At 44.6% G+C, this 22,511-nt stretch overlaps 2 protein-coding genes and 1 pseudogene across 3 annotated transcripts; all 3 read right to left on the bottom strand.

Moving 5' to 3' along the window:
* Window positions 1–10,415: 10,415 nt before the first annotated feature.
* LOC100831165 lies at window positions 10,416–12,247 on the bottom strand (annotated as a pseudogene).
* A 677-nt stretch (window positions 12,248–12,924) lies between these two features.
* LOC106866904 lies at window positions 12,925–16,822 on the bottom strand. The gene is made up of 3 exons (XM_014903342.2): window positions 16,298–16,822; window positions 13,647–14,389; window positions 12,925–13,563 (listed from the first exon to the last, which is right to left on the bottom strand). The coding sequence occupies exons 1-3, from the start codon at window positions 16,607–16,609 to the stop codon at window positions 13,113–13,115; spliced, it is 1,506 nt and encodes a 501-aa protein (XP_014758828.1). The 5' UTR covers window positions 16,610–16,822; the 3' UTR covers window positions 12,925–13,112.
* Window positions 16,823–17,900: 1,078 nt separating this feature from the next.
* Window positions 17,901–21,356, bottom strand: LOC100830548. Of its 2 annotated transcripts, none has more exons than XM_024462857.1 (3): window positions 20,964–21,356; window positions 18,797–19,553; window positions 17,901–18,707 (listed from the first exon to the last, which is right to left on the bottom strand). In XM_024462857.1, exons 1-3 carry the CDS (start codon window positions 21,349–21,351, stop codon window positions 18,260–18,262), a joined length of 1,593 nt encoding a protein of 530 aa, XP_024318625.1. In that variant the 5' UTR covers window positions 21,352–21,356; the 3' UTR covers window positions 17,901–18,259. The 2 variants fall into 2 exon arrangements, with proteins under 2 accessions (XP_024318625.1, XP_014758766.1); XM_014903280.2 differs by having other exon boundaries at window positions 18,797–19,557; window positions 20,964–21,351.
* Window positions 21,357–22,511: the final 1,155 nt, after the last annotated feature.

Here is a 22,511-nt window from a genome sequence, read left to right as displayed (position 1 = left end):
GATGGTGCAATCGAGCAAGGCCAGGAATGTCAACCTCCACCGCGTTCAAAATGCCTTGATGGCGATCTGATATGACACATACTTCCCTTTGCGGCGGTATAACCTTCGATCTTAATGCACCCATGAACCATGCCCAATTATCGTTGTTCTCTGCTGAAACCAATGCAAATGCCAAAGGCAACAACCGGTTGTTCGCATCAAAACTAATTGCGACCAAGGTGGGTGATGCAACATCCCTATTTATTTTGTAAATGGAAGCTTTTATTGATCACGACAATGTATCTAATGAGCAAAACATAGAGTATCACATTTTCTATCTCTGCGTCGAAAACCCACACGACCAAACAAATATGAAAAAAAATCAATTATGTTGTTATAGATTTATTAAAACTAATATATGTATTAGTAGATGTTGGTGAAATTTTCTATAAATTAGGTCAAAATTTAAAAAGTCAAGACCTTCTTACATTTAAAAATCAAGTAACAAGCCTAGTATAGATACACATATGCGGGCCCCGAGGTTTCATGGGCCCGGGGTGCCCACACCCCTACCCCAGGACCATGCTTGCGAGCAGGAAATCACCTCTGCTTCCAGCCTGCGATCTTGAGAGTCAGAAGAGCAGGCATCACCGGTCCCGCCCAGGAGGCAAGTCAAGCCCAACCCCCGCTATGACCAGCTAGTTGGCAGCTGGGAAATCACCATCTCATCTCCACCCAGCGACGATCGAGTATCGGACGAGATGGATCTCATGAAACCATAGCCGCCAAAGAAAAAACCATCGCTTTCATCATTGGTTCCCCTCACCTATGATAGCCATCGTTTCAGTACCAGTTTTTAACTTCTTTTTTTACCATTTTTGTAACATCTGGCCGTCGTTTTAGTTTTGTATGTCCTTTGCGACGGCTTCCTGACAGATTAAACGTCTTCCGGCTTCATCTCTGTTTGGCGTGGCTTTCATGGTCTACTTTGTGGATTCTATGGATCTCACGACTCGTAATTTTGTGGTTTTGATCATTTTCCTCATCTATTCTGCGATGATTCGACGGCTCAACAACCTGTCTTGCGAGGGGTGGACGGCTCAGTATATTCTACGGTTAGTCCTGCTTATGCAGGTTTGGTCTTCTACTTTTTCATCACCGGAGATTCGGAAAAATATCATGATGCGAATGGCGCACTAGAGAAGTTGGCTTCAAAGATTTTTATGTAACTTTCTTTTATCCGAAATCTTTGTTGTCTTCCTTTTTTTTTTCCATCAGTTGTACTATGTTCCTTGAATAAATAAAGCGAGACCGTTGTTAAAACAAATGCAGCTGGGAACACCGCACTGCTCTACTCTCAGAATCCTCTTGTTGGATGACTTGACAGTTGACACAGAACTGGGCTGTATTCCATCTTCGTCCTCGAGACTCTAGAATTCTTCCTTTCTCGACTCTCCCAATTGTATCACTACTCTATATCACTGCTACCCAATCGAGCCTGCAACAGATTCTTGATCTCGTCATGAATATGTCCATTTACCAACTATTAATTTTTCCTTATAAATACAACAAAAAATTGCACTATGTTTGGGAATTGGACGTTGCAGAAAGGCCAGAAACCCACCCTGGTGTCTTTGCTTCAGTTGCATTTATTCCTGATGCCTCTGCTGTCGTGCCCCTCGGTGTTGTTACCTGTGTTCATGAGGTGGATTGATTTTTGTGGTGTCTGTACGTGTTTGTTCTTGTGGGATGTATGCTTAGCTGGTGTTTTGTTTTTTGGATGGGGATTGATGATGGTATATTTGTGGTGCTCTTGGCTTTAGTTTGCGGTGACTTTGCATCGTGTTGGTATTTGCGCCAACATCATCTAGTATAATTTTCGCCCTAGATGGCTTCATACAAAATAGTGGGGGAGAGCATTTGTCACTTCGTTACTTAGAGTGTCGACTCTAACTTAATTGAGAATGCACGATGGACAATTTTTGTTTTCCTTTCTCTTTTCTATTTTTTGAGATTGGGAGACTCTTTCTTGATGCTCTTCCGTGGATCATCTTGAAAATACCAGTACTAGGGCCAGTTTGGGCTAGGTACCACATAGTATTGGGCCCACAGGATTATCCACATAATTTCTCATGTTATGTTAATTAGCCCACGTCACTACATACTACCCAGATCATTAGCAATTTTCAAGTAGTCAACCTTGCATGTAAATTAGGATTGACTTCTTGTAACAACAAATGACCCCAAAAGTTACCTTTGCAGGCCTGCCCGACCGTCCGAGATGATGGCTACCGCATGATCGTAGGTCGTAACAACATGCCTTAGTACAGGGACACGAAGAGAGACTTCGCAAAATGGTAGTATACACAGAAGGAAAATAACAAGACGATGATGTGGGAGTGACCCACTGGGTTCTCATCTTTGGTATATCCACTACGGCCCAGCATGAAGCCTACTTGGAGGCCTACTACGACTCCAGGAGTCCAAATACCTACTCTTGCGACTCAAGATAAGAAAGATTCATTATAGTACATCTCTCTATTGTAACCAACTTGGATTCCACCCGAGACCTGGACTCCTGCATATATAAAGGATCAGGAGGGGGAGCCAAGATAAACGAATCTAGCATAGAAGCCACCTAGACGCACTCGCCAGATCTCATCTGCGCACCCTAGCCTCCGCGGCAAACTTGTAATCTCTCCATCAATACAAGATCAGACAAGCAGGACGTAGGGGTATTACCTTTCGAGGACCCCGAACCTGGGTAAAACACTGTGTCCCCTGTGTCCTTGTTAGCCGACGAAATCACCAACACGCACGCATGTCGCTCTCCCTAAACACAAAGCCCCTCAACATGGGCATTGCCGAAGTGGAACTTCACTTTTCTTACACACTTGTGATGTCTTTATTTCACTAGAATAATTATCATAGCAACTCATTCACTCTGATGTCTTATCGGTCGAAAATGACTCCATATTTGTGATCGTGTAACTTTGGCGGCTGCTTTGGGGAAAAAGGTCGGAGTCAACATGCCCAATCAGTTCTTGCAATTATTTTAAGGTTTTGGGCTTCTTGCATAGAGATGTGGTACGCATTCGAGAGTACATCGACGAGCCAGGCACTCATGATATAGTTCTTTCGTGAAAATGTAAGTTATGTTTTACAAAGGCGAAAATGTGTTTCACGCTCCATATGGTGACAAATTTGTTAACCTAGATAAGACGATATCCATGCTGACTCAAACCTTTGCTGAAAACATCAGTAGATATAATATTGCATCACAAGTAATGTGTGCCTTTTTAACCTACATCTACTAACTTAGGGAGCAAGTTTGTACCGCCCTTTTTTTCTAGAGCTATTATCTATTCTGTCATAGTTGATCGAACAGATGACATTATGTGTATTTCCTCAAGCTTGTTTGGTGGTTGTAACACACTTTTCTGGGTTGTTTACAAAAGGAGCAGTTTTGTTTTAGTTTAAGCCATAGAAAACGATGCATGGCATCTCCTTGTCAGAAAGAAGAGCCCTTAGGAATGGACAAATGATATTTTTTAACCATTTCCGTTAGCTTTTGGCAAAACAATGCGATGGATATATTCTCGGTGTTCTTGAATTATAGATCATTTTATTATGTATAATTGACTAATAGAATTAAATGCACTCACATAATATTCGGTATGTGATTGTCATCTAATTAAGATTGAAACATGCACGTGGATTTGCATCTTTCATACAGTGCAACTAGTTAATTGGCCCAACATAAAAAAAATACCAAGAGTTTTATGTATGTATAGTGATTAACCTTGCATTGAAACTAAAATTGACTTCGTCAATCTATAAACAATAACCCCCATAAAATACCTTTGCGGAAGGCCCGCCGACAGCCTAACATGCATGCAGATGCTCCACATGATGGCTACCCACATGCTTGTAACAACATGCCAAAAGTGTGTGTACGAGACAGATAGAGAGGGATGATGAGGACATCCCAACTAATGATACAACCACAGCCCCTACAGCACCTACACCTCAAGTACCGGAGATACATGGACCAATTACTAGAACTCGTGCACGACAACTAAATTATCAGGTACTTTCGTTTCTCGGTACTTCATTTAATATTAATGAGAATATGCTGCTGCCTAAGATGGGTTCTTTTATGTGTTTTAGGAATGAAGGACCTAGCTTGGACATCAAGGATCAGCGTTGGACAGCAAACCATGGAGGTGGCAGCAAGGTGGCGGGAGCTAGCTCAAGTGATGATTTCAGAACATTGAAACAACCATAATGAGAGATGAGAAGAAGGCCGCATCCTCTTCATCAATGGGATTTCGGCCAACTGGAGGATTCTCCCTCCAATGGGTATCTATGGGCCAAAGATGAGGGTTATAACCTTCCTTTATTGGGCCTAAGGCCATGTAATAGGGTCCAGCCAATTTTTAGATGTTTTCGTTGTGTTTTAGGAGGATTCCTAGGCCGTTTCGGAGTCCCTCAAGGGCATGGCCGAAAACCACCTAGTTCCCCTCCTATTTATACCTCACGAGCCCCCTATGGAACCTTGGGTTTTGATTAGATAAAGTTTAGCCTTTGCTACTTTCGTGTAATCGCGTGTGTCGGTTAGACCACCTGTTTTACCGTCATCAAGACTCCAACTATATTGAGTATTCAGATTCGTGAACCTTCATATCTCCTATTCACAATTTCAGATTGCTTTTCATCTTGTTCTTGCTTGTTCTTCGATTCCTTGCAGGAACAAAGACCTTCGTGGTCAGGTTGATCGTGCCCCCGCGGGATCAATAACCTTCTGGAGTTGGTGTATCGATCGCTCAGGCGCTGCCTCTTAGGTTGTAATCGGATCGTCAACGTCACCTCCTACCAAATCGATAATTAGGTATCTCATCGAAAGATCGGGACACCCTCGAGGCTATCAGAGAGGGAGGGAGCACGAAGCGATAGAGTTCGTAAAAACATGAAGGACTAATCTTCGGTGGGCTTGTTCTCGCCGCTGGTCATCACCTTCCTGTTTGCTGGGTACGAACGAGTAAGAACTTGATTAAAAGTTGAGTGCAGTGATCTTTGGAACCCCACATCCTAGTAGTGCATAGGGACTTTTCCTTGCGATTTTTTTCTTGTTTTCTCCTAATGATGGCAGGTTCTGACGATGATTTACAAGGCCACTCTCCACGCACAAAGGGCATTATTTCACATTTTGATCGCAAGCTTAGGCTCCGTAACGAGGAGCTGGATGAGGAAGTTCGGATTGCGAATGAGAGACTTGGAACCTTGAAGAGCACGCACATTGAAACAAATACCAAGCTAACATCTTTACAGAATTCTGTTGCTACCATTAGTACTTCTCTGGCAGAAATCACGACGCAACTGGCGGCACTTGCTGCAACGACCATCGCTACACCGGGAGGAAACAATACACACAACCAGCGGACCGCTAATAACGGTACCTTCGCAAGCGAGGTTGAGGAGAACGACGACGACTACTCCGCGGATACAGAACAAGACGGGGCCGTAAACCATCACAACGACCGTGATCATCGCCGAGCTCGTTTCAACCACCGAGGTATGGGACCGACATGACCTCAAAGAGTGGAACATGACTCGCTGCATTCTATTAAACTTAAGGTTCCTCCTTTTGATGGAAAATATGACCCTGATGCTTACCTTACATGGGAATTAGAATTGAGTCAAAAATTTACTTGCCATGATTTTCGTGCTAATAAGAGGGTTAGGGCTGCTACTAGTGAGTTTACTGATTTTGCTTCTGTTTGGTGGCATGAGTATTGTATTGCACATCCTAACGCTATACCACCAACATGGGATGATTTGAAAAGAATTATGCGCGCTAGATATGTTCCTTCATACTATTCACGTGACTTGTTAAAGAAACTACAACAATTAAGGCAAGATAGTAATTCTGTCCAAGATTATTATCAAGAAATGCAAAAGAACATGTTACGTTGTGGTTTAGTTGAGAATGAGGAAGCTGCTATGGCTAGATTCTTTGGTGGTTTAAATCGTGAAATTGCTGACATTGTTGATTATAAGGAGTATAATTCTATCAATCGATTGTTTCACATTGCTTGAAAAGATGAAAGGGAAGTGCAGGGACGACACACGAACACGCGGACTAACTTTTCTGCAGGTCGTACTTCCTCATGGGCAGCACGTAGCCCCGCTGCCCCTTCCACACACCCAGCTGCACCCCCTACATGTCCGGCTGTTCCGACTACTTCCGCCAACAAGCAAAGTACCTCTACGCCTACATCCGCAAAGGTTGGACCAGCAGCAACAAGAAATACACCCACTCCCTCTACACAAAGTTCAGCAGCGTTCGTTGCTTCCACCGGACGGACCGGAGATAACCAATGTCGTAGGTGCAAAGGATACGGGCATTTTCAGCGGGACTGTCCAACCAAACGCGTTATGATCATACGTGAAGATGGAGTATATGATTCAGCCAGTGATTTTGACGAAGCTACCTATGCTCTCATTGCCGAGGAAGAGCAAGAAGACCCCGCTGCCCACCATGACGAGGAGTTAATGTGAGCTGAAGCCGTTGATCAGTACTTGAGTTTGATTGCACAACGCACCTTGGGCGTCCAAATGAGCCGCGCCAAACAAAATCAGCGGCATAACATGTTCCAAACAAAAGGGGTCATCAAGGAGCGCGCTGTTCGTATCATCATAGATGGGGGAAGTTGCAATAATTTGGCCAGCACGGAGATGGTGAAAAACTTGTTCTTACCACCAGGCCGCACCCCCACCCTTACTACATTCAATGGTTTAACAACAGCAGTAAGCTCAAGGTAACTAGAACAGTCCGTGCACACTTTACTATTGGTACCTATGCAAGCATGTTCTATGTTACTCGGTTGTCCATGGCAATATGATACAGATTATGTTCATCATGGTAGAACTAATCATTATTCTTTTATGCATGCTGGTAAGAAAATTGGTTTGAAACCTATGACTCCTGAACAAATTGTGAAAGATGATCTTGCTAGAGCTAGTAGAGCAAAGAGCAAAGAGAAGGATAAGAGTGAGAACCAGAATGTCGCTAAAGAATTTAAGCACCAAGCGTCTACTAGCAAATCTGAACCGAAACATGTTAATGAAATTAAATTGAAAGGTGCATGCTTGCTTGCAAGTAAATCTGATATTTCTGAGTTAGATGCGAATAATTCTGTTTGCTATGCATTCATTTGCAAAGAGGCTATGTTTTCATTTGAGGATATGCCTCCCTCTTTGCCCCCTGCTGTTACTCACGTTTTGCAGGAGTATTCCGACGTCTTTCCACAAGACGTACCACCAGGATTACCACCTATTCGAGGGATTGAACATCAAATTGATTTAATTCCTGGTGCTTCGCTGCCCAACCGTGCGCCCTACCGTACCAATTCAGAGGAGACGAAGGAGATTCAACGACAAGTTCAAGAATTGCTCGACAAAGGTTATGTTCATGAATCCCTCAGTCCTTGTGTTGTTCCTGTTATTTTGGTACCAACGAAAGATGGTTCTTGGCGTATGTGTGTAGATTGTAGAGCTATTAATAACATTACTATTCGCTATCGTCACCCAATTCCTAGACTTGATGATATGTTAGATGAATTAAGTGGCTCTACCGTGTTCTCTAAAGTTGATTTACGTAGTGGCTACCACCAAATTCGAATGAAATTAGGCGATGAATGGAAAACAACATTTAAAACTAAGTTTGGACTATATGAGTGGTTAGTCATGCCTTTCGGTCTTACTAACGCACCTAGCACTTTCATGCGGTTAATGAACGAAGTTTTACGTGCTTTCATAGGACGATTTGTGGTGGTTTATTTTGATGATATATTAATTTACAGCAGCTCTTTAGAAGACCACTTGAATCATTTACATGTTGTTTTTGATGCTTTGAGAGATGCACGTTTGTTTGGTAACCTTGAGAAGTGCACCTTTTGCACCGATCGAGTTTCCTTTCTTGGCTATGTTGTCACTCCACAGGGCATAGAAGTTGATAAGGCCAAGATCGACGCTATTCAAAGCTGGCCAACTCCAACAACGGTCACCCAAGTGAGGAGCTTTCTTGGACTCGCTGGGTTTTATCGCCGCTTGTAAAGGATTTCAGCACCCTTGCTGCACCGCTTAATGAGCTCACAAAGAAGGACGTTCCATATGTATGGGGCGCTGCACAAGAAGAAGCTTTTCTCATATTGAAAGATAAGTTGACACATGCTCCTTTACTCCAACTTCCTGATTTTAATAAGACTTTTGAGTTGGAGTCTGATGCTAGTGGAATCGGTTTAGGAGGTGCGTCGTTACAAGATGGAAAACATGTTGCATACTTTAGTGAAAAATTGAGTGGGCCTAGTCTGAATTATTCTACTTATGATAAGGAATTATATGCTCTCGTTCGGACTTTAGAAACATGGCAACATTATTTATGGCCCAAAGAATTTGTTATACATTCTGATCATGAATCTTTGAAGCATATTCGTAGTCAAGCAAAGCTGAACCGTCGTCATGCTAAATGGGTTGAATTTATTGAGTCTTTTCCGTATGTTATTAAACATAAGAAGGGTAAAGATAATGTTATTGCTGATGTATTATCACGTCGTTATACCTTGTTATCTCAGCTTGATTTTCGAATATTTGGATTGGAGACTATAAAAGAACAATATGAGCATGATGCAGATTTTAAGGATGTTTTGCAGCATTGTAAAGAGGGCAGAACATGGAACAAGTTCGTCATTAATGATGGATTTGTGTTCCGTGCTAACAAGCTATGCATCCCAGATAGTTCCGTTCGTCTTTTGTTGTTACATGAGGCACATGGAGGAGGGTTGATGGGTCACTTCGGCGTGAAGAAGACCGAAGATGTGCTCACTGACCATTTCTTTTGGCCTCGGATGAGACGGGAAGTTGAGAGATTTATCGCTCGCTGCACTACATGTCAAAAAGCTAAGTCATGACTCAATCCTCATGGTTTATATATGCCTCTCCCTGTTCCTAATGTTCCTTGGGAAGATATATCAATGGATTTTGTTTTGGCATTGCCTCGAACTAAGAAGGGGAGGGATAGCATATTTGTTGTTGTTGAAAGATTTTCTAAGATGGCACATTTTATACCTTGTCATAAGAGCGATGATGCTACAAATGTTGCTGATTTATTCTTTCGTGAAATTGTTTGCTTGCATGGTGTGCCCAATACTATAGTTTCAGATCGTGACACAAAATTTCTTAGCCACTTTTGGAGATGTTTATGGGCTAAGTTGGGGACTAAATTGCTTTTTATTACTACAAGTCATCCCCAAACAGATGGACAAACTGAAGTTGTTAATAGAACATTATCTACTATGCTTAGGGCTGTTTTAAAGAAGAACTAGAAAATGTGGGAAGAATGTTTACCTCACATTGAATTTGCTTATAATCGTTCACCGCATTCAACCACAAAATTGTGCCCTTTTGAAATTGTTTATGGTTTTATACCTCGTGCACCAATTGATTTGTTACCTTTGCCATGGTTTGCTGTCCAACGCTGATCCTTGATGTCCAAGGTAGGTCCTTCATTCCTAAAACACATAAAAGAACACATCTTAGGCAGCAGCATATTCTCATTAATATTAAATGAAGTACCGAGAAACGAAAGTAAAAACGGCATTCCTAAAACGAAAGTTATAACCTTGCTTTATTGGGCCTAAGGCCATGTAATAGGGTCCAGCCAATTTTTAGATGTTTTCGTTGTGTTTTAGGAGTATTCATAGGCCGTTTCGGAGTCCCTCAAGGGCCTGGCCGAAAACCACCTAATTCCCCTCCTATTTATACCCCATGAACCCCCCTATGGAGTCTTGGGTTTTGATTAGATAAAGTTTAGCCTTTGCTACTTTCGTGTAATCGCGTGTGTCGGTTAGACCACCTGTTTTACCGTCATCAAGACTCCAACTATATTGAGTATTCAGATTCGTGAACCTTCATATGTCCTATTCGCAATTTCAGATTGATTTTCATCTTGTTCTTGCTTGTTCTTCGATTCCTTGCAGGAACAAAGACCTTCGTGGTCAGGTTGATCGTGCCCCCGCGGGATCAATAACCTTCTGGAGTTGGTGTATCGATCGCTAAGGCGCTGCCTCCTAGGTTGTAGTCGGATCGTCAACGTCACCTCCTACCAAATCGATAATTAGGTATCTCATCGAAAGATCAGGACACCCTCGAGGCTATTAGAGAGGGAGGGGGGGACAGAGAGAGAGATTTCGTAAAAACATGAAGGACTAAGGGAGAGCAGGAAGCGATAGAGATTGATGGATTAGACAAAAAAAATCGCAACTGCAGTAATACACACTGCAGGGAAAATAACAAGATGAACTTTCTTTATTGGGGTGAGCATTGACCGATCTACAGAGAACCACCAAGTGTTACACACTTGTGATTTCTTTATCTCATTCACTCCCATGCCACATCGGTTGAAGAGACTCCACGTCTCTGGTCGGGTAACTCTGGCAGGTGCTCTGGGGAAAATTTGGAGTCAACACACCAATCTCTTCTCCCCTGTTATTTTTAAGGTTTTGGGCTTCTTGCCTAGAGATGTGGTACGCGTTGGCGAGGACATCGACAGGCAAGGCACGCAGGATAGAGTTCTTTACTGCAATGTGACTAACCATGGAGTTTGCGTTGGTCTTGAAAGCGATATACTGGTATCCTTCACTCTCTGCCTTCTTTAAAACGGCATAGTTTTGTGGTATGATTAACAGCTGCCCTCGACGAAGGATTCCATTGAACACATTGCGGCCTTGATTGTTAACAACCTGAACCGAAGCTTGTCCTTGGATCACATACACCACACTATGGGCATTAATGTTCCAGAATGGTGAAAGAATCGCATTCTGCAATCACGGTGAATTCGTATAGATCATGTTAATATTTGTGTTATGAAGTTTAAAATATGTAGCCATAGTAAAGAACCACAATGCAACATCATATATACCTTCTGGAGATTTACCCTCGTAGCACTCATTTGCACGAGGTTAAGGATTGGGAAATTCTGACTGTTGAGGCGTGTGATGCTGCCAGCACGCGGGTTGTATATGTCGGCACGGTTGGGATCCTCGATGTTTTTCCTTGGATTCAGTGAACAGAAGTTCTCCTCCAAACCGTTGGGACTCAATTGTCCACTCTGATGTTGGATTGGTGTGAAGGGTATTCCTGCTGTTGTTGGGTAACAGCTGGCTTTGAAAATTGAAGGCCTTTGTCCACACGAATTATTTCACCTCTTTCATCATTTTGATTCTGAATTATTCGTGATGTTTGTTCATTGATACCAAAGGCCTGGCTAAGTAACTGGGCGTTGAAACCACTGAATATGTTCTGTCCAGGTTGTAACACTCCGTTCTTGTTACCGGCTAACAAAAACTCCTGAAAGTCCGTATTGGTCAAGTGAAAATACTGAGTATGATACAATACAGAACTACTTGAAACCTTGCATTTAAATTTACTGAAAAACAAAATGTGTACCGCCTATAGTTACCTTTTGTGTAGGTTCAAGCTGATTCATTGTTGTTTACGTCAAAAACATAGACAGCTACAACTGGCGCATTACCACCATTGTAGAACCAATGTGCAACACCGGCCGGTAGTGCAACAACATCTCCTTGTGTAAACTGGTGGACTCTCTGGTGCACATCTCCCAACTTTTGGCTTTGGCTTTGGCATTGGCTTTGACCCAAGACAGATTGGGCTTGCCCAAATTGTTGAAACTACTCCTGGAAAGTCTCTGGGCACCCACAAAAAGCCATTCCTACAAAGCCACTACCTACAAGAAAGCATGTTGTGTCAATATTAGTAGGCTTGCGGATGCGCTCGCATTAGACACACATATAGAGAGAGAAACTCCAAAAATGGTATAGCATCGCAACTAAACTATTCGATAAATTGAACTCAAACCTTGGATGATGTAGACTAAGCCGGGGGTGTTGTGGTATCGAGGTAATAAAAGGCCTCGAGGCTTGATAACACGACGTATGACGAATACGCCGGCACAACGAAATTGCTCATTCTGCTCATCAAAATACTCCGTCAGACCAGCTTGTGACCTCACTTGGGTAAGTGGTTCAATTGCTTGCAGCTTATCAAAATTGCACTCTATAGAACCTCCTTGCCGAGAGCTTTGCCATGTGCACCCCTGTCCAAGCACCTGAGCCATGGAGCCATGGAACAAGAGGAAAATGCAAAAGTAAGACAAAAAGGACAAGAAAGTAGTATGTGCCATGATTATTTGAAGTGATAAGAGAGCCTTGGTTGATGCTAATGTTGTGAATGTGAATTGCTTTTATAGCCATGGAAGGTGCTTTAGGATCCATGTGTGGACAAGGTTTGTTAACATAGATAAAAAGATAGCCATGATGACTCAAAGCTGATGAAAAAAGATGAATAGATATAGTATTGTGTCACAAGTTAGTGTTTCTTTCCCCACCTACATCTACAAACTTCTCTTGCAAGCTTGCACAACCTTTTTTTTCTATATTCCACCGGCGGTTCCAGTGGGTAGGCCGGTAGGGCCTTGGCCTACCTAGAATTTCAGGGTTTTTTGCTAACCAAGTCTCAATTCACATGGGCAGGTACATAGTTCAAATAATTAGAGAAAATGTTTTGCTATTTACTGAGAAATAACTATTTCTTAGTTGATGATAACAATTTTTTTATTTAATCATTAAGATTCATGTAAGATTAATGTAGGTCCGATGGATAAGATAAACTTCATTGAATGGCTACGATTGTCGACTTAAAAATAACTATTTTTTAGGCAATTGAGGAATAGACACTCTTTTAGAGAAAACGAGTATGCTTACGAGGGCCTAATTCACCTCGGCCTCGTGTTTCCTAGAACTCCTCACACAAGCGATGTTGGAATTTGATTTTGCTCGATCTGAGGAGGCATGCCCATGTTTCATGTCTGTTGAACTTATTCCGGTTTCTTTTCAGTATAAAGAGATGACTGAAATTTCGGTAGTTCGAGTCTTCCAGAGCATTAACCATGACTAAAAATTTCTATGATGACTGAGGCGCAACCTTCCCGTAAAATGGAAGAAAAAATAATCTATTCCAACAGCGCTGTAGAATTCAGAACATGCATCTAGTCGCTAAACATCTGACAATAGTTTCACGGTATCCTTCTCGGCCTCAGGCGACGACTCCTCCAGTCTATCTACGCCATCTCCGTCGCCATTGCAATCCCCATCTTCAAAGCGAGAACTCTCGTGCTCCATCTGATGCAGCTCCGATTCCACCAGCGACTGCATCCGCGCGCGGTCCCTGTCCCGGGGATAGCTGCAGTACAGGAAGGAATAAATTGCGGTGCAGACGGTGAAGGGAATTGCGATGGCCGTGTACAGTGCCTTGGCCAGCGACGCAGCGTTTTCCCGGTCCAGCCGGACGCTCCTCCCCTTGTCGTCCGGCCTATATCCGTACACGCGCTGCGCCAGGATGCCCACGATCGGAGGCGCGAACGACGACAGCACCGACTCGAAGGACCTGTCCAGTGCGTAGATGCTTGTCCTTGATTTCTCCGGCACGATCTCCGCAAAAATTGGGCTGCAAAAAAGCGAGATTTTCCACCACGAATGAATCAATCAATGATGATAAAGAAAAGCTGCTGGATGTACGTAGAGGCTTACAAGTTTGTAGCTGGGCCGTTCCAGGAGATGAACACGCCCATGACGAACAAGACGACGCCGTGAAGGACACCGGTTGTCGGATCGTCGGGGAGCCCAAGGAGCAACACGGCGGCTATGGGCACGGCGGAGCCTGCGCTGATCTGCGACAAGACGATCCTCCCGGCGTCCGGGTACCGCAGGGCGAGGAGGTCGCCCATCTTTCCCCCGAGAAGTCCGCCGAGAGAACTCGCGACCCAGAAGATGGTCATGAGCACGGCGGTGCCCCGGTGGCTGAACCCAATGAGTTCCAGCCACATGGACGCGAAGGAGAGCGCCGACCACGGGAACGAGCCGCTGACGCCCTGCGCCACGAAGATCTGGAAAGTCGGGATCCGCACCACGAACTTGGCCTCCGCGATCATCTCCTCCACCACCCGCCGTGCGGACTGCCCGTTGCCGGCGGCGGGGTCGCTCGTCGTGAAATGTGGGTCCACGGCGAAGAACCAGTTCAGGGCCCCTACGGCAACGCTGATGACCGCCACGAGGTGGAAGGCGATGCGCCAGCCGGCGATCCCGAGGACTGTGGTCTGCGCCAGAAGCAGGCCGACGAAGCCGCCGGAGATGAGCCCCAGGCTGCTGGCAAGCTGTAGCCAGCCGAAAGCCGAGCCGCGCGTGCCGTCGTCGGTGGAGTCGGCTACCAGTGACTGGATCGATGGTACCACCAGAGCAAGGCCGATGCCATTCAGTCCCCGTGAGATTGCTACCTGGAAAGTGAAACTGAAGTTGAGAAAATTTTCTATAATTGATTACAGACAAGTCAATTTTACCTCCTAAGCTTGTTTTAAGGTTCATGTTACTATTCCGAACATTGATTTGGTTGAGATTACCCTCGTGAACTCTCAAAACCGCCAACTCATAAACCCCATCAATCTCTGTTGACGGGTGTTGACCCCAGTTTTTCTTGCAAAGTTAACGGATTCTCCCTCCTGTATGTCCAACTCATCATGACAAGATTACTCACAGGCACAATTCTTTTTTGAAATAAACAGTGAATGAAACGTAATTCAGTGACCAATATAATAAACGGTTTTGCCATAAAGAAGTCGACTGATTTTTAGTTAGAGATAAGTCGACGTGTTGACCATTACTAGTAGATCTTAATCGACCGGCAGTGTGCGTCAAGTGAGAAAATGAGGATGGCGTCCAGATCTTAATCCAACGACTCTAATGCGTCGATTGAGATTTAATTTTTTCTTCTTAAAAGTCAATCGACTGACAAAATAGCCACACCCTATAATAAAATGAGAGGAACTTGTTGTTTTATTTCCATATTAAAATTTTGGGTTCAAATCACATAAAGTAAAGAACAATAAATCATAGATAATTTATTGATTAATCAAGTGAAGAGTTTTCGTTAAAATTGACATATAGTTCAAGATTGTTGTTTTAGTTTTAAATTCAAATTTTGGGTTAAATTGTAAAAAATCTAGTAAATCATAGACAATTTATTGGCTAATCTAGTAAATTTTCAGCTAAAATAGACATATGTTTGAGAGAAACTTGTTTTAGTTCCAAAATCAAATTTTGGATTCAGAATTCGAACAACACAGAAAATTTCAGAACAATTCAATTAAATAATGCATAGTTCATTGACTAATCCGGTAAAGTTTCAGCTAAAGTTGACATATCTCATTTGAGATAAATTTGTCATTTAGTTTCAGTTTAAATTTTTGGTTGAAACTCAAATCGCAAAGAAAATTATGAAAACACTTACTAAACCATACTACATAATGCATTGACTAATCTGGTGAAGTTTCAGCAAAAATGACATCTGGTTTGAGATCAACTTCTAGTTTTAATTTTAAATTCAAATTTTGACTAATACACGAAGATGAATCTTCGGAGCATTTTAGTTGCTACATGCTATGTGATTGTCCAATAACAAATCAGATGGGAAATTACTCTTCAATTGCTAACTATAGCGTTGGTTTTTGAACGGAAGTGCTAAAGCATGTTTCATCACCTTATTGTAACATGATTATGGAAATTAAAAATCAACAGAAGCTGAAACGACACGGAGAACTACATGAACCAAAAGTCGACTGTTAGCACACTCTTATTTGAAAACTATCGACGCAGAAGAGAGAAATATGAGAGAGAACACAACTGACTTATCGCAAGTTCTTCACGCGGAAGAATGAAAAAAGATTAGACAAACTGCAGTTAGCACAGGATAAATTCGGCTCGTGAGCAGACGAATAATCCACTGTCAGAGAGTCTATTCTCTGTCATTTCTGTTGTACCTGAAATGATGAAGCCCGGGGGGATCTCTGAACACTAACTTAGCAATGTCGCTGTTCTAGTATGTGTGCTTCTGCTATTGTTATGAGTACCGTAAAACTTGCAACATTTCAAAATCGAATTCGTACTGAAGCTTGTAAGATGCAACCTAAGTACTCCAAATCTGGACTATCTCTCTTTCGAATTCAAATTAAAGGAGCGAATACCACAATCCAAATATGGACAATAATTTAACATCTCAGAGTCAGAGGAGGGCAGAGCAGAGCAGATCTACAAACTACAAAATCCCCAACTAGCTAGATATGCATCGAGCAGCAAAGAGGAGCACAGAAGCAAGCAGAGAAAAAACAAACTGAAGCACGGGGACTGACCTGGAGGAAGGTTTCGGAGACGCCGACGAGGAAGGTAGCGGCGGCCCAGAGGAAGGCCCCGACGGCGATGACGTGCGCGCGGTTGTGGCGCGCGGCGGCGTACGCAGCGAGCGGGTAGCACGCTGCCTGCACGATGGAGCGGCACAGCGTGAGGGCGCCGAGCCACGTGGGGTCGGCGTGCAGCGCGGCGCCGACCTCGCGGTACACCGCCGGCAGCAGAGCCTCGTCGGCGCGCTCCATGATGGACGCCAGGCTCACCAGCAGCAGCGTCCGCCGCCGGTCCTGCTCCTGATTCCGGTGCTGCCCCATCATCCTTCCCGGTCTCCACCCTTCTCTCTTTCTCAGTCGCTGGGTCAGCTCACCAGCCGTCTCCGGTCTCCCCTCTGCTCCGGCATTAGTACTGCTTTGTTATTGCTATTGCGCCGGCGATCCAGGGTCTCCTCTTCGCGGGAAATTTTATATTAGGACTTCTCGCCTCGCTCTCGGAGAGATATTCTTTGTCGAGGCTGCTGTAGTATATCACTGACCTATGGGTCTCACCAACTCTGGTCTCTGGGGCCCTAGCAAGTTGCCGGAGAGACGAATATAAGGGACGTCAGACGACGCCCGTTTACTGCCCGCCAAGGCCCGTTTCTCCATCTTTCTCACGATTTTAGGATGTCTATGTTGCTCTCTTCGTCACGTTTTTCACAGTGGTGCACCTAAACGGTTCTATGTGGGCAGCAAGGTGATTTGTGCATGGTCCTGGGAGATCAAATCGAACTCAGCGTGCTAAAGTTGAGTTGAGGCGTGCTTCGGCAGCTTCACATTGGTCTGCTCCGGTGGATCCAAGGGACGTGACTATTTTAAAAAAAAGGAGATATGAAGTGGTTTCGCAGTTCTTGCTTCTACCGGGTGTAGGACATGATCTGGGTGCTGCGAACTAAAGAGCGGACGTACCAGATCTATCATGCTATCTCCAGGAATGTGTCATCTTTTTCGCCGTCTTGTTTTATGACATCTCTAAAGGTGGGCTCACATTTTTCCTTACTATTTGTTCATTTCGGATCTGTCTGCACAAATAGGCATAATACCAATCGGAGTCCACATTTGTCCATTTCACTCCATTTCATTTTAATCAGTTCTGCACAAATATACATGATTTTAGCATAATTAATAATTCAAGTTTTGACACACTTTCAGGCTACACCTTAATCTATTTTGTGCCTTCTTAAATATCTTAATTATTCTGATGAGTCCTCAAAAGATATCCAAGTCTTAGCACACTACTACTAGGCTAGTTTTTTTTTTCGAGAACTAGGCTAGTCTAGTGGTTTTCAGATCAGTATAGACTAGAGAAACGATTTACAGGTAAAATACAGTCTACTCTTACAAGTGAGTTCTTTAAATATGTTTTCAAGGTATCATTTTCTACATAGACTATTTTCCATTTTATTTAATTGTCTCTATATGTCTTTCTCAGCCATGTTTTTGTTGTGCAAATTTGATGATGGACATCGACACCTGCTGCTGGATTCCATGGCTGCGGGGGTTAGAGGGCTCATTTCTACATATAGAATATCAAGGTACAAAATTCATTTTTCAGTTTCGTTAGAAAAACTGATTAAAATGAATAACAATGCTGATCCATATAACTATAAAGAATAACAATGTTGATCGAGAAATAACTATCTCTAATTAAGTCAACTAAGATACTTCCTTTTAGGAGAAAAGTATCTATTCCCGGCAGGTGGCTTGGATGATCTTTGAGGAGATCCACCTAGGTAGTATTGCTAGTTCACTCGATCAGGACACTTTGAAGTAGATCAGGGCACTTTGAAGTTGGAGCTCCGGCAGGTCAACACTGTGGTGCGAAAAAAGCAAGAAGGCGTAATCTTTCTGTTTTCAGGCTCTATATAAATACATTTCACTTGTACCAATCGGCTATCTTTTTCCTAATCTGTTCCAACACCGCTATAGAATTCAGTGCATTAATCTATGTTGCTCAACATCTGACAACAGTTTCGCGGTATCCTTCCCGGCCTCCGGCGACGACTCCTTCAGTCTATCAGCCCCATCTTCCCAGCCAGAACTCTCATCCTCCATCTGATGCAGCTCCGATTCCACCAGCGACTGCATCCGCGCGCGGTCCCTGTCACGGGGATAGGTGCAATACAGGAAGGAATAAATGGCGGCGCAGACCATGAAGGGGATTGCGATGGCCGTGTACAGTGCCTTGGCCAGCGACGTTGCGTTCTCCCGGTCCAGCCGGACGCTCCTTCCCTTGTTGTCCGGCCTGTACCCGTACACGTGCTGCGCCAGGATGCCCACCAATGGAGGCGCGAACGACGAGAGCACCGATTCGAGCGACCTGCCCAGTGCGTAGATGCTTGTCCTCGATTTCTCCGGCACGATCTCCGCAAAAATTGGGCTGCAAGAAGTATAAGATTTTCCACCATGAATGAACCAATGACATGGTAACGAAAAACTGCTGCCTGCTGGATGTACGTGGAGGCTTACAAGTTTGTCGCAGGGCCGTTCCAGGAGATGAAGACGCCCATCACGAACAGGACGACGCCGTGAAGGTCGCCGCTGGTTGGATCATCGGGGAGCCCCAGGAGCAGCACGGCGGCCAGGGGCACGGCGGAGCCTGCGCTGATCTGCGACAGGACGATCCTCCCGGCGTCCGGGTACCGCAGTGCGAGGAGATCACCCATCTTTCCCCCGAGGAGGCCACCGAGGGAACGCCCAACCCAGAAGATGGTCATGAGCACGGCGGTGCCCCGGTGGCTGAACCCGATGAGCTCCAGCCACATGGACGCGAAGGAGAGCGCCGACCACGGGAACGAGCCGCTGACGCCCTGCCCCACGAAGATCTGGAACGTCGGGATCCGCACCACGAACTTGGCCTCCGCGATCATCTCATCCACCACCCGCCGTACGGAGGAGGAAGGCTGCTTGTGGCTGCCTGGTCCGGCGGCGGCGCCGCTCGTCGTGAAATGTGGGTCCACGGCGAAGAACCAGTTCAGGGCCCCTACGGCAACGCTGATGATCGCCACGAGGTGGAAGGCGACGCGCCACCCGGCGATCCCGAGGACTGTGGTCTGCGCTAGGAGCAGGCCGACGAAGCCGCCGGAGATGAACCCCAGGCAGCTGGCGAGTTGCAGCCAGCCGAAAGCCGAGCCGCGCGTGCTGTCGTCGCTGGAGTCGGCCACCAGTGACTGGATCGATGGTACCACCAGAGCGAGGCCGATGCCATTCAGTCCCCGCGAGATTGCTACCTTAGAATGCAAGTGAAAGTGAAGCTGAGAAAATTTCCAATTGACTAGAAGGAAGTCTATTTTACCCCTAAGCTTTTTTTTTGGGTTCTTATTTCAACCCCGAACTTTGATTTGATTTGCTCAAGGTTATCAGCTGTACAAAAAAAATTTATAAAAAAATCAATAGATATACGTAATTCATTGACTAATCTTTGCATATAGTTTGAGAAAAACTTGTTTTAGTTTCAAACTCATTTTTTGGGTTTAAAGTTCAAACTACTTAGAAAATTTCTAAAAATTCCAGTAAATCAAAAAAATATTCTTGATTAATCTATTAAAGTTCTGCTGAAATTGACATATGTTTGAAGGAAACTTGTTTTAGTTTAAAATTCAAACTGCATAAAAAGTTTTCAAAGATTAGACAAACTGCAGGCAACACCGGTAAATTTGGCTAGGAACTGCTGGATATGCTCAATGATTTAGCGCCTGATGACAGGGATATTTGGTCTTTCAGCTGGATGGGGAACGTTACAGAACTGCCAAAGTATGCAGAGCTATGATAAATGCTGAACCTGCTGTACGCCCATTTAACTGCATCTAGAAATCTGCATGTCTTTCCAAACAGAAGTTTTTCTTCTGGCTACTGATCCTAGACAGACTGTATACTAGAGATTTTATGATCCGAAAGAATTTTTATGTGGAAGATAGCACCTGTGTGCTATGTGATGAGGCTGTCAATGAATGCGTCACCCACCTGTTCTTTGTTTGCCACATTGAGTCAAAAAAATTGGTGGAAATTGGGTATTGAATGGAATCTGGACCTTAATCTTATGGAGATTCTTGTTCATTCGGGGATCATGAATCAGAATATCACATGCTTCAATGAAATTATGATCCTGGGCTGCTGGGCTTTATGCAACCACAGGAATCAAATTATCTTCCATAACGGTAACAGAATAATTAATTCTGCTTTTCAGGTCTTCAAGGAATACTCCTTATGGTTAGGCATAGGGCCAAGCCTAGTTTGAAGGAGGGAAAATAAATAATTTTCAGAGAGGATATTCTCTGTCCTTCAATTGTATATACCTGAAATGCTGAAGTCCGGGGTCCTGGCAGATCTCTGAATACTAACTTAGCAATGTCGCTGATTCAGTATGCGTGCTTCTGCTATCGTTATGAGTACCATTGCACAGTTCAAAATCGAATTCAGAATGAATCTTGCAAGATCCAACCAAAGTAGCATACAATCTCTCTTTCGAATTCAAATTAAAGGAGCGCAATCCAAATCTGGACAATAATTTAACCTCTCAGAAGAGAGCAGAACAGATCTACAAACTACAAAATCCCCAACTAGATATGCATCGAACTGAAGAGAGGATGCAGAAAGAGGACTAACTGAAGCACGGCTACGTATAGAAGAAACTGACCTGCAGGAAGGTTTGGGAGACGCCGACGAGGAAGGTAGCCGCGGCCCAGAGGAAGGCCCCCACGGCGATGACGTGCGCGCGGTTGTGCCGAGCGGCGGCATACGCGGCGAGCGGGTAGCACGCTGCCTGCACGATGGAGCGGCACAGCGTGAGGGCGCCGAGCCACGTGGGGTCGGCGTGCAGCGCGGCGCCGACCTCGCGGTACACCGCCGGCAGCAGCGCCTCGTCGGCGCGCTCCATGATGGACGCCAGGCTCACCAGCAGCAGCGTCCGCCGCCGGCCCTGCTCCTGATGCCGGTGCTCCCCCATCATCCCTTCCCCCCTTCTCTCTCTCTCTGTCGCTGGGTCGGCTCACCAGCCGTCTCCGGTCTCCCCTCTGCTCCAGCATTAGGAGTACACTAGTACTGCTATTCTATTGCGCCGGCGACTCTTCGCGGGAAATTTTATACTACTAGGACTTCTCACCTCGCTTTAGTCGAGGCAGCTGTCTACAATCACTGACCTGTGGGTCTGTGCGACCCTAGTTTCCGGACAGATGATTTGCCCATGGTCCTGTGAGAGGTTATTTCCATTTGTAAAGAGAGGATTTTTACTTTACCTTGTTCCTCAAAAACAAATACGGAAGTACCAATTAGATCTGACCGTCTATGTCTATATCGAAAGACAAATTATACATTTGTCAAAGGAAAAAAAAACTCCATCAATTTCAGTTACAGCCATGTTACCGATCATCGTAGGCAGATTTCCTAATTAATCAACAATTTTCTTAATCAAAGCTCATTTCTCTTCTCCGTGCGCCGGCTCCAACGGCTCCCGCCGACTAAGGTCAGGCTGTGGCAATGGTGCAAGCAAGTCTGCTTCAGAGCTAGAAGAAGCTAATGCGGCCCTCCTGTGAGGAACCTGTTCCAGCCCATGGTGGCGGCGGTATGCCGGACCGGCATACGTTCCATCGTTCCTCGACGACGTCTACGTCCGGAACGGCCAACGGCATCCACCTGACGCTTGAGGCTTCACGCCGGACTGAAATCTAGCACGACAAAAGACCAAAATATAATCACGTACGATTCTTCCCTCCAAACCAAGGTACTCGGGTGATTTTTGAGCAGGTACTTCATAGAATTAATGCTGGAGCACCAAACAATATTGACCACTAGATCAAAATAAATAAAGGGTTCATATTAAATCCAGGGTACTGTAAAAAAGCTTTTGTAAAGAAACCGCCGAACCACAGAATTTTCATTAGAACACGAAGGAAAGACTCCAAAGACATAAGAATCATGTCCATAGAAACAGTAGGCCACACTAAAAAAGCTCATCAGATTTGTATGAACGGTACTCAGGTACTATGAGTACGTGAATCCAAAATTCACAAAATCGGAGACACCGGATACTCGACCACACCCAGTATCTTCTCATTTCCTCATCCAAAACAAAGCCAAAAACGTAAGGCACACTCATCCTGTCCTGTTCTCTATCCTCCAGCGGCCTACAAATATCAATTGCTACTTGCTCTACCAGCTTGTCCCCTACCGTAGTTTGATTTGGTTT

The sequence above is a fragment of the Brachypodium distachyon genome, chromosome 4 (genome assembly GCF_000005505.3).
Source record: "Brachypodium distachyon strain Bd21 chromosome 4, Brachypodium_distachyon_v3.0, whole genome shotgun sequence".
Taxonomy (NCBI): domain Eukaryota; kingdom Viridiplantae; phylum Streptophyta; class Magnoliopsida; order Poales; family Poaceae; genus Brachypodium; species Brachypodium distachyon.
This window is presented reverse-complemented; position numbering and strand designations above follow the sequence as displayed.

Coding starts and splice junctions, on each gene's coding strand:
- LOC106866904 (XM_014903342.2), bottom strand. CDS start 16,609: ATGATGGGGCAGCACCGGAATCAGGAGCAGGACCGGCGGCGGACGCTG. Junction 14,390..16,297: donor TCTCCGAAACCTTCCTCCAG/GTCAGTCCCCGT, acceptor TTCACTTTCCAG/GTAGCAATCTCACGGGGACT. Junction 13,564..13,646: donor AACGGCCCAGCTACAAACTT/GTAAGCCTCTAC, acceptor GCTTTTTTGCAG/CCCAATTTTTGCGGAGATCG.
- LOC100830548 (XM_024462857.1), bottom strand. CDS start 21,351: ATGCTGGAGCAGAGGGGAGACCGGAGACGGCTGGTGAGCCGACCCAGC. Junction 19,554..20,963: donor TCTCCCAAACCTTCCTGCAG/GTCAGTTTCTTC, acceptor ATTCTAAGGTAG/CAATCTCGCGGGGACTGAAT. Junction 18,708..18,796: donor AACGGCCCTGCGACAAACTT/GTAAGCCTCCAC, acceptor TACTTCTTGCAG/CCCAATTTTTGCGGAGATCG.